General features: G+C 44.7%; 1 protein-coding gene across 1 annotated transcript in view; it reads left to right on the top strand.

The window, feature by feature from the left end:
• PLAAT1 (phospholipase A and acyltransferase 1) overlaps nucleotides 1–7,678 on the top strand; it is a 62,193-nt gene extending 54,515 nt beyond the window's left edge. Inside the window, exon 4 of the mRNA XM_075340492.1 lies at nucleotides 1,425–7,678. Coding sequence (XP_075196607.1) covers nucleotides 1,425–1,526 — 102 coding nt within the window. The 3' untranslated portion in view covers nucleotides 1,527–7,678. The remainder of the gene's footprint in view (nucleotides 1–1,424) is intronic.
• Nucleotides 7,679–12,536: the final 4,858 nt, after the last annotated feature.

Consider the following 12,536-nt stretch of genomic DNA (forward strand, 5'->3'; position numbering starts at 1 on the left):
AGCGGGATCACTCTCCCCACGGCAATTGTGTGAATTTCTCCTCCATCCCACCGGAGCACCTGTAAGATACGACTGCTATGTTCCTCTCCTGCTGGAGAACTCTCTAACTGTTGTGTTGGCTCCTGACTCCCCTGCTGGCTGTACCTCCCCATCCCAGGTCTTAAGCTAGGGGGACTGGGGCCCCTTTTGAGGGCATCCTGTAAATGCCACTCTGTAGGCAACCCTTTTATTACCTTACCCTAGCCCAGTCCCCAGTGGGAACAGAGCAACCTGGTGTGTATTTCAGTGTGTAAATGGTGAAACCGGGACTGACCTCCTCAGGATCCGGTTGTAGCATTACACTCAAAACTGGGTGCAATACTCTGTGGCGACTGAAGCCTCCAGGGCACCATACTTCCCCACAGCAAATGGTGGCACTCCCGGGGGCAGTGGTGAAAGACACTGTGTAAGTGAACACAGCACCAATCTCTGATGACGATCCATTTAAGTGTGATTATAGAACCTGTGGGGCAGCATTATATTCACTTCTCCCTTTTTTTTTCACTGCAATTGAATTGGGATGTCATCAGAGGGCAGTGGTGAAAGAAGCTGTGTAAGTGAACACAGTGCCTCTCCCTGATGACGATCCATTTCAGTTTGATGATAGAACCTGTGGGTCGGCACTGTGGTCACTTCTCCCTTCTTCTTTCACTACAATTGATTTGGGATGTAATCAGGGAGCAGTGGTGAAGGAAGCTGTGTAAGTGAACACTTCATGACTCCCTGATAACGATCCATTTGGCGTGATGATAGAACCTGTGGGGTGGTGCTGTGGTCACTTCTCCTTTCTTTTTTAACTGCATGGGATGTCAAAAGGGGTGGTGGCAAAATAAACTGTGGCAAGTGAGCACAGTGTCACCTCTTGAGTGTGTCCTTTTTCAGGGAGAATGACAAGCTGCAGGGAATTAGCTGAAGAACCATCTTCCTAATGATGTTCTGTTTGAGAATCCTCAGAGAATGCTGGAACTCAAACGGAACATCAAAGAAATTTAAGAAAACATATGTAAGAATCAGCTGTATAGGAAGATAAGTAAGGCATTTTTACATAAAGCAAATTCCAAAAGGGATTAGGACATTTTATATATTGGACAACCCCTTAAAGGACTTTAATAATATCTCACAAAATAAATTCAGTATCTCAACAACGTAGAAAAGCTGCAAACTAAATAACAACCACTGGGTGGCCACACATAGCCACTAATAACATACACATCTTGAGACGTCGATACTATATAAGTTTCACAAGATCATATTTTTTGTTTTTGTTTTCTTTAAAGCTGGTTGTCTTGTGACGAACATCCGGAACATTTTGAACCAAGAAGAACGGTATGAAAGAACAAATTTACACAGTCATATTCTTACATGCTCGTGTTTGTTTTTTTCAGGCCAACAGAGCTATCAGTGCCATCGGGTTTGTTACTGCAGCTGCTGGAGCTTTTTCACTTCTTGGCATATTTCAAAATAAATCAAGACAAGGACAATATTGACAAAGAATAAATAAACTGAAACACGAAATAAAGCACAATAAAAACATAGAACAATGATATTTAATTGATCAAGATTTTTTTAAGAACATCCGTTCAGCTTGGTACTTTTGTACAGTTGTGAAACACAACAAAACACTTATGCTTTTAATTTGATGTATGCATTATGGTTTACTTATTTATTTATTTATTTGCTTTTCCTAATATTTTACCATCTTGCTTTACCTTTGTGCTTTTATTTCCTTTCCAGTGGAGAGGTCATATGAATTATAATTATAAAATAATAATATATTTGTTCATTTATATAGAGCTATTAATTCCATGGCTCTTTACATACATCAGCAACACTATCCCCGTTGGGGCTCACAATCTAAATTCCCTATCTGTATGTCTTTGGAGTGTGGGGGGAAACCAGAGAACCCAGAGGAAAACCACAAAAACACATGGAGAACCCATCCAGCCAAACAGGAATTATCTAAATGTTAATGCTACCAAGGAAATTAAAATTTGCAAAAACATGCAGCACCGGCTCCAATCAATGGCTGAATATTATAATTATTTATACCATAGTATGTTTTCACAACTAATAATAACATAATTGTGGGGGGCTCTGTAATGGCAGTGCCTCTCACCAATCGTCATCCCGAAGGATGTCAATAATATTTTCACCTTTAATCCACCTTCGATAATACTTATAGAAGAAAGAAACAGCATCATTTTGATACTAATTGAATTATTTTCCAAAATGTCAGTTTCTTTGGAGAGGAAGAAAGTTATTTACAGCACAGTGACTACCAATAGTTATTAAAAGGAAAAAGTAGAGATGAGCGAACCCGAACTATAAACCAGTATCCAAGTGTGCAATACCAGCTGCTTTACGTTTGCTGACCAGTCGGTCGATCATCACTGTGCTCGAGTAGGCTTGCTGCTCAGCCCAGTGTGAGTCGCTTGCAGTGTATGTGTGCCTCACACTGGGGGTAACAACAACATTATCGGATGTAGTGGGCCCCAAAAAAAACCTTATCCTCCCTCCCACGGAAGTGTTCTGTTTATGGATGGCTGTATGTGGGCAGAGAGCCAAACTGCCCAATCAGACACTTCCAATGGATTCAGGTCAAGACTGGGTCAAACACAGAACTCTAGCTAAAGTCTGGCTGAACCTGGTTAACCCGACGTTCAACAGGTCTGGTCATCTCTAGAAATGAGGACAATCTCATTTTTACCACTCTCTTAAAGAGGTTATCTGAGATTGGGATTTTTTAACTTTGGACTAATAACTTAATGGCAGGTAGTTACTAAGTACCTACCCGTTCTGTCCTGATGCATCTTCCCCAGCTCGGCAGCGATTCTGTCTCCATCTAACCTCACGTCAACAAAGAGGCTCCTTTTCATCCAGATAGCTCTGTTGATAGAGTGTCACTGCCAAAATCATGCTAATTAACAGCCTGCTCCGCGCAGGCAGGGGGAGCCAGTTGTCAATCAGCATGACATCAGCAGTGAGCCCCTTCGACAGAGCTGAACAGAACAGAAGCTCTGTTGATGCTCTATTGATGTTAGGTCACCGTAAGCAGAAGTATCACTGGCAGTAGGGATCCATGACCACTCTGATCTGGAAGAGATTGTCGCAGGGCAGAAAAGGCAGATAGTTAGCAAATACCTGTCAATAAGTTCTTAGCCTCATTGCAAAAAAAACACAAAACAAACTTCTGGATAATCCCTTTAATGTTCAATAGACAACTTGGATATCCAGTATTATGTTTCATATGGCCACATTGGAGCATAACTAATCGGTGCGGTGGTTGCAATCGCAGAAAGCAGACAGCCACCGTGAAGAGCGTCTCTATTTTGTGTTCACCTCTTCCATTAATAAGGTGGAGCACCTATTGCTTTCAACAAGTGTGAACAAGCCCTTTCCTCTAGCAGTAACTTCTAATCATCATGGCTTCCAGACTACCTCAGAATCAGACATCTTCTTTAAAGGTCAAAACACTTTACGTGAGGATGTATATTTTTACAAATAACACAGTCAACGTGGACAAGATTGCAATGTTACAGAGAGATTGTACACAATGCTAAGAATGTGAGACAAATATTCAGTGCTGAGAGTGTGGGAAAATTCCAGATTAATGGTCTCTTGTGTTCATTTCTGATCATAAACTCTTGAGATTTACTCATTTCCATCATTCCAATTTTCATTTTTTTGTGTTTTTGTTTTGTTTCTTCTCATTTTACGAAGGGTCATAAACTCATAACGTTTTTATTCTTCAATCTACATAGGTGTATGAGGGCTTGGGTTTTTTGCAGAACAATTTGTAGTTTTGAATGGCACCATTGATGTTCCAATGTACTGGAAAACGGAAAAAAAAGTCCAATTGTGGTGAAATTGTTAAAAAAAAAACAAAACCCAATTCCGCAATTGTTTATGGGGGTTTTATATTTCTGCCATTCATTGTGTGATAAAACATGACCTGGCAACATGAATCTCCAGGTCATTGTGATTACAAAAATACCAAACTGGGATATTTCAATTTTAGTTGTAAAAATTATATGGAAATTTGTAAAAAAAAATTGTGTGTATCAGAATGTTACAAGACCCGTAACATTTTCATTTTCCAATCAATGGAGCTGTATAAGGATTTATTTTAGTACCATGAGCTGATGGGTTTTTTATATAATTTCGAGATAGATACATTGTGATTTCTTCTTATTGCATTTTTTTTGCAGTATTACGGTCACCCCCCAAAAAATGCAGTTCTGGTGTTTTCATTGTTTTCTTCACTATATTGTTTACTGATTGAGTTAATTCATTTTATATTTTGATAGACAAAACTAATACAGATGTAAAAATACCAAGTTTGTGCACTTTTTTTTTTCTTTTTTTTAAATTAAGGAACAGGTTGGTGATTTAAATTTTTAGATATATTCTTTATATTTTTTAAATCCTAACTTTTTATTGCTTTTTAGTCCCCTTAGAACATTTAAAACTGTGATCATCTAACTGCTTTGTATTAGATTCTGCAATATCATAGTATTGTACGGTATAATAAAAATTGCTGTCTCCTATGAACAGGGTGCATGGAGCTCCTGTTATGCATAATGTAAAATCCGCTGTCCGAGACTGAGAGAGGCATTTAAAAAAGTTAAAGGGGTTGTCCGATCTAAAATGTTAAGTCTGCAGTCACTACATGTGACTGCAGACTTATGAATCCTCCTAGCGCACACACTGTGCACTGAGAGGATTCGCCAGTTTTTGAGACAGGTAACGGCTGTCACATGACCGCAATTGTGTGATATACATGTTTACAGCCAGAACCCAACTAATGGGAGTAGCCTCACTCAATACAAATGTATGGAATGTGCGCCTCCAACTAGTAGGTGCAGCCACCTAGTGGTGATGGCCTTGCTCAATACACTCGTATTGAGCAAGGCCATGCCCACTAGTCGGGTTCTTGCCAGGAACCTGATTATCACACAATTATGGTCACATGACCACCATTGCCTGCTCAGAAACTAGTGAATCCTAACAGCGGACAGTGTGTGCTGGGGAAGATTCACAAGTCATCAGTCACAGAGTTACTGCAGACTTAACATTTTATACGGAACAACGCCTTTAACAGCAGCGGGCAGAGCACAGCAGCACTTGCTGATGTTAAGGGCAGATGATGGCTGAATAAAACATCCTTCATCTGCTTGCAATAATGTGAGCTCAAGGACCTGAAATATGATATTATTATGGTACATTATTTGTCAGGAAAGGGTTACAAGTGGTTGTAGTGTGGAGAAGAGTGGCTTATTTTCTGACAGAACAAAAAAATGTTACCCCAACAATGCCCAAGATTCATTCAGGGCCAGCCCTTCCGGTATGTGCCATTTGCCACAGGACAGAAAACCTTGTTCTTCAATTATGAAGGTGGAACCATGTGAGCACTACAAATAAGAGGGCAGCAGGACCTTTAGTGACATTACAGTTCATAATAAGGATCTACCACTGGCCCCAGTGTAAAAGTATAATATAAAAGTGTTTCAGAGATTACAAAAAAAATGTACACAACCATGTAATACCAAAAGAACAAACGCCTAATAAATCTGATGCAGCCGCAAAACCAATGATCCAGTGCTTTACCAGGTTGGTTATTTGTTTACCTTACTGACGCAAACACTACCCAATCACTAGCCTGTTTGTGCATAATGTATGTGACACGCGCGCACCGGGGCCGTGGGGTTACTCGTTACTGGACCGGGGTTTTGTTTCTGTGATGCTGCTGTGGGAAAGTCAGGTTCTGTGACCCCGGCGGTGTCATTTAGTAGATAGGAAGGGGATGATGAAAGTTTATTTGTGACGCTACCTGTGGTATGCGGCACGTTAAGTGCCACCGCTGCAGGATGGAGACCTCTGAGGTGGATGGTGACGCAGCTAGCTGAGATGGTGCAGCTCTCCACAGGTAGAGCTGAGCCCCAGGGCAGATGAGGGTAGTAGCAGGCGATTGCATGGGTTGCAGGGCCAGAGGCATAGGTGAATAATGGAGTGACACCGGTATGCAGTCTCAAGATTTTTACTCACTGTAGCAGGTTCCAAGGTAATTCGACATTAGTGACCACCTTTAGAGTGCTGAGTTCCACTGTGAAGGGCTCCAGCCGATCCCAGGTACTTCAGAGGTTGAGTCCGGTGCACCTTTCTTTTATGTACTTCCCTGGTCATCTTCCAGCACTTGCTTCTCCCTCCTGCTTTGCACCCTCACACACAGAGCCCTGAGCCGGTGTCCATGGACCCTTTTGGTGGCCTGTAGCTCTATCCCTTGGTCCTTTGGGGTCACCTTCCAGCGAATTTGTGTGTTGATGTGGCCTTGGTGCTTGCAGTCACTTTAGCCTCTGGTTTTACTAGCGGAGTACGTAGGTTCTTCTCCTCTAGCCTAGGGACCAGTCCCCAATTTGCAGCCAAGTCCTTCCACTCAAAGGTTGTATGTGGAACAAGACCACGGGAGTATGTCGCACTTCCCGTGGTCTCTAGGACCCCTTTTGTCTTGTGCCCGAGCCGAGATGTACCAGCTCCAGGCTACGGGTCTTCACTCCTCCACTGATTTTTCCTCTTTTCTTTTCTTTCTCCACACTCCACTACTGTGTGTCCTCACTCCTAAGACTCCACCCCCAGCCTAGCTTCGGGTTTAACACGCCCTTGCCATGTCTTATGAGGTGTTGCTGAGTGAGAGTGCTGTGTTTTGTGTGAACCGGTGGATGACCTCCTACATACCCAGGATGGAATACCAAACCTCTGGATGAGGTGCAGTACCTCTGTGGTGACTGAAGCCTCAGGGGCGCCACATATCCAATAGGTATGGTGTTTGTCTATAGTGTATACCATGTGTGTTATGCACACAGTTTTCATGTAGTTTATGCTGTGTACAGATAAAAAAAACACATACAAGACTCCATATCAATAACTCTCTAATATGATATATAAACATTCAAAAAAGTACAAGAAATGACCCAGAGAGTTAAAGTCATAAACTTGGATTCCTATAAATAACCAGTGATATCCAATATTAGCCCATATAACTAGGTATTTAATACAAGTAAGGGTACAAAATGGCCAAATAAACATTTGCATCTGCAAAAATGCATTTTATTACAAAAGAAAAGCCATTCCCAAAGATTTATGTGGGTATACATCCCCATGTCTACTATATCCCTTTTATAACCTCATATCTAATAGCCAACCTTTTTTCATATTGAAAAAGTGCAGAGTAATAAAGTGTAGATTTAAAAATTCTGTTCTGTCATTAAGTTAGATTATATCATATAACTATTTTTCCAATTAACCCCTGTTCTACTTGAAGCTGGAATATCCTATAAGAAAAGCTCCTCTTTATTATTTCCATTCAATTCAATATATATTACATACCCTGGTAGTTGCAATACGACCTGGTTTATATTTATTTTTTATGTTAGTGACTGACAATTCTAATTTTTCAAAACTAATTTGCAAACAACTCTTTTTCCACCCTAACTTGTTTCACCAGTTCAGTGGTTTCCTAAGGCGTTCATAAGACAATGAACCCCTGCTGATGCCAAAGAGCAGGAGAAATGTGTTGTGGGTCGACTGTTGGCGACTGGTGAGTATTAAGCAAGCCGAATAGTCATTCCCTGATACAATTGAAAGCCCTGTTAACATTTATATATATATATATATATATATATATATATATATAGGTTAAAAGACTGTTTGGTGGACTTCCTTGTGTTATGCTGCCACCTGCTGTCAAAACAGAGAACAGCGGGCAAAAGTCCTGCTGCTCAAGTGACTTGATTCAGTCTGGAACAGGAGGAGGAGGAGTCTACATGTGGCTGTTTTGCAGAGAGGAGTGTGCTGGAGTGGGCTGTAAGATAGAAGGCCTGAGTCTGCCCTGTTTTTCCGAGGTCCAAGTACCTTAGAGTGTTGCGTGGTGTCCCCCCCAAGACACAGATCCAAAGAGGCTGGATGTGGAGCGAGGAGCCAGACAGCACGTGCAAATTACAGAATTACAGATCCAAAGAGGCTGGATGTGGAGCAAGGAGCCAGGCAGCACGTGCAAGTTACAGACCCGGGACAAAGACTGAACTTTAGAGGTGTCTGCCGGCGGAATACGGGCCCCAAAGGTGACGAGGTACCCCACGCTGAAATCTGCAGTTAAGTGTGCACACTACATTTAGTTAGGGACAGATAGGAAAAGACTCTGCACTGTGTTATACAAGTAAGATAACAAGGACCCTGCGTTTTGTTGTTTAACAAGGATTTCTGCGTTTTGCTTTTGGGAGTACAATCTGAGGCTTCCTACCCTTGACAAGTGATTCAAAGTAGTTGTATGTATATTGCATTTCCTTTTCATTTGCTTTTCCTCCACCTGTGTTGTGCAATACATTATTAAATTTGCATTGATTAACCCCCGTGGTTCCGTGCAGTCCTTGCGTATCCCAATACCTGCAGGTTATTACATTTGGCGTAGTCGGCAGGATACGCAGGCTGGTACGGAACAATGGACGGACAGGGTGGTGTCGCTGATGGAGGTGTTCTAATACAACCTGATGGGGGAATACCAGCAAGGCAACTGTCCCTGGGGGCTATGCTGACCCATATACCAAAATTTACTGGCAACAATGTACCTCTCCATTACTGGGCGCAGAGAGTGAGGGGCATGTTGAGAGTAGGAGGAGTGACTGCAGAAAATCAAGGGGAGATACTGTTGATTGCCCTTGAAGGCCATGCTCAAGAGACTATTTTATTGCGCCCTGAGAGTGAACGAAAGACGTTAGAGCAGAGACGATCGAGACCCGCTGGAGACTACCAGTGTTAGAACTGTGGAAATCGGAACCATTTATTCCGACACTGTCCGGAGAGGAAGACGTCTCAAGAAAGACCGCCGTTAAACTAGTGCCTCCCTCCATGGATGGGCACATGGCGGGGAGACTAACTGAGCTTAGAAAAAAACAACGCCCTGAAGATATAGCAGCCTGCACGCTGACAATCACGGCCGAATTTGAAGGGAAAGAAGTAAGATGCCTGATGGATACTGGGTCCCAAGTGACCACCATGCCAGAACAGTTCTTCTACCAACATTTTAGACAAACTGTATCCATTGACAAAGGGGCACATATCAAACTGAGGGCTGTGATTACTGGAAGACGACAGTTGCTAACAGGCCTGCCCAAAAGGTCTTCCAACACCTTATCCGTGCCCGAGGACTGTGGAAGAATGGTGGGAGCCGCTACCCGGTGGGGAGGGTTCGAGTCCCAAGACAGACAACAATTACTCTACCTCCAAATTGTGAGACAGTCCTCACCTTGCCAGTCGGGGCCCACCGTACACTTGAGGGGATGGAGGTGTTGGTGGAGCCTTACCGTGGTGAAGAGAACGGAGACGAACTGTTGGTGGCTCGCACTTTAGCAACAGTAAGAAATGGAAGGGTCCCTTTCCGTTGCGTGAACACCGGTGAACAGGCCTACACCTTGACCTCGGGAGTTGTTCTGGCCCATGTCTACCTGGCGCCTGAAGAGGTGGCGGCCGCAGAATCGATTGAATTGCAGCCCATGGCAGGGGAAGCCTGGACTTGGGCTCTTTCTATGGAAAGAAAAGAGAAACCCACTGATCAATGGAACAGTCGCGTCATCTTAGGGCAGATGGGAGTGGACCTGAGCCCCTTCGATTCGGAGCAAGCCCATGCCATAGAGGACTTTATTTGGGAGAATCAAGCCACGTTCTCCCGTCACGCAGAAGATTTCGGCTGTACTGACAAGATTCAGCACGAAATACCCACAGGAGATGCCCCACCGATCAGGGAAAGGTACAGGCAAATACCCCCAAAGTACTACCAAGAGGTAAAAGAGCTTTTGGCGCAGATGCTGAAGAGCGGGGTGGTAAGAGAAAGTCAGAGTCCATGGGCTGCCCCAATCGTGCTGGTCAAGAAAAAGGATGGGTCTATCCGCTTCTGTGTTGACTACCGCAAGCTTAATGGATGCACGGTTCGTGATTCCTACCCTCTGCCCTGGATAGAGGAGTCCCTGTCGGCGTTGGGAAAGGCACGTTACTTCTCCTCCCTCAAACTGGCCAGCGGATATTGTCAGGTCCCTGTGGCAGAGAAAGACAAGGCCAAGACCGCATTTATTGTACCCATGGGACTCTTCGAGTTCAATCGCATGCCGTTTGGACTAAATAATGCCCCAGGAACTTTTCAGCGCCTCATGGAAAGTTGCCTTGGAGACATGAACTTCGAGGCCACATTGATTTACCTGGACGACATAGTAGTGTATTCTGCAACCTTTGAGAAACATCTAGAAAACCTGGGCCAAGTGTTTCAGCGGTTACGGGCCCATGGGCTTAAACTAAAACCAAAAAAATGCAGAATCTTTCAGGAAGAGATTGAATATCTCAGACACAAGGTGTCGGAAGCCGGCGTACAGCCCTCCGATGGGAAAGTGAGTACAATGGCCCACACCCAGCACAGTGCGGGAGGTTCGAGCTTTCCTGGGGCTAGCCGGATATTACCGTTGCTTTATCAAAGATTTTGCGAAGGAGGCAGAACCTTTGCACAAATTGCTCCGAGGGACTGCAAAAGGACTAAAAACACAGAAAATTTGCTGGGGACCAAGACAAGCAGAAGCCTTACACCAATTGAAAGAGGCCTTGGTTAGCGCCCCTGTGCTTGCCTATGCAGACTATAACCTCCCCTTTCGGTTGTATACAGATGCGAGCCTCTACGGCCTGGGTGCAGTACTGGCCCAGGTAGAGAATGGTACTGAACGGGTGATTGCATATGGAAGTCGGACGTTGCGAGAAGCCGAGCGCAATCCCGAGAATTACAGTTCCTTTCGGCTGGAGTTACTGGCACTAGTATGGGCAATAACCGAAAGGTTCTCGGAATATCTCACGGGAGCTCAAATTGAAGTCTATACGGATAATAACCCCCTGGCTCACATCTCCACCGCCAAACTGGGAGCAATGGAACAGAAGTGGCTGGCACGACTCTCCAGATACAATTATCATGTGCAGTACCGCTCTAAGCATGAAAATCAGAATGCGGATGCCCTTTCTCGTGTAACCACCGAAGCCCCAATGGGGGAGAGAGATGAACAGTTGGAGGAAGACGAAATTCCAGACTTCAGTAAATTCACCGCTCAAGTCTTAGAGGCTCGTATGCTGGAAATTACGTCGGGCACGACATCATGCCTGCTTGGCCAAACCAGAGAGGAATGGGTGAAAATTCAGTCATCTGACCCAGAACTGCTTCAAGTGAAAGAGTGGGTGATCCAGCAGCGCTAGCCTAGAAAGGAAATACGGGCCACGCTGTCGCACGTGGCCCTCCAGATTCTCAGCCAGTGGGATAAGCTGTCGGTGCAAGAAGGAATGCTGTATCGGAAGGTGCACCTAGCTACAGAGTTGGAAGTACGGTGGCAAGTAGTGATACCCCAGAAGATGGCAGTACCACTGGCCCGAGAGGCGCATGAGAAGGGAGCCCATTTCGGACCGGACAAGACTTACCAGTGGTTGCAAAGAATAGTATACTGTCCTCAGATGCTTCGGGCAGTAGAGAAGGTCTGTAAACTGTGCCGTTCCTGCGAGTTAAGTAAGGCTCTCCCACAGCAAGCACCAGTACAGACTATTGTAACCAAAGAGCCGTTGGAGGTACTCATGATCGATTATCTGAAGATTGGCCACTCCCACCGGGGCTATCAGTTCTGCCTTGTGATGACAGATCACTTCTCCAAATTTGCGGTGGTGATGCCCACCAGAGATCAGACAGCTGAATCAGCTGCTCGAGCCATCAGTGATGACTTTATCCGGGTGTACGGCTGCCCCAAAAGAATACATTCCGACCAAGGGGCTTGCTTTCAGGGCAGTGTCATGAGAGAGCTGCAAAGGATTTACGGAATGCAGAAGTCAAGGACTACGCCTTATCATCCACAGGGCAACAGAGCCTGCGAGAGATTTAACCGGACCCTCCTACAAATGCTACGCACGTTGGAGGATGATCGTAAGAATCACTGGCCCGGCTATCTCGCAGAACTCGTGTGGGCGTACAATAATCGTGTCCACTCTACCACTGGGTACACCCCATACGTACTACTGTTTGGAAGAGCCGGAAGAGGCATAGAAGAGCTCAACCTGGCTCCCCCCGAGATCAGTGAAGGTCAGAGCGTAGGTTCCTGGGTAGACTGTCACCGTCGGCGGCTGGAGACTATCCATCAAATTGTCACCAAGCGGTTGCAAGAAAAGACACACCCGCAGCGGAAACCTGTGTGTGAAGCCCCGTTCTTGCCAGGAGACCGAGTACTAGTTGCAGAGAAACACCCGAGACACAAGTTGAGTGAGCGCTGGAAAACAGGGCCGTACATTGTGATCAGAAGAATCTTTCCCTACGGATCAGTATACGAAGTGAGAGGTGAGCAAAGAGGTGACACCCTCATCCTGCATCGTAATATGCTGAGGCCCTGCTATTCAGAAGACAGGACCAGACAAAGTACCTCGGAGACGGTGCCCGTGCC

Source organism: Anomaloglossus baeobatrachus, chromosome 3 (genome assembly GCF_048569485.1).
Source record: "Anomaloglossus baeobatrachus isolate aAnoBae1 chromosome 3, aAnoBae1.hap1, whole genome shotgun sequence".
Classification (NCBI taxonomy): Eukaryota; Metazoa; Chordata; class Amphibia; order Anura; family Aromobatidae; genus Anomaloglossus; species Anomaloglossus baeobatrachus.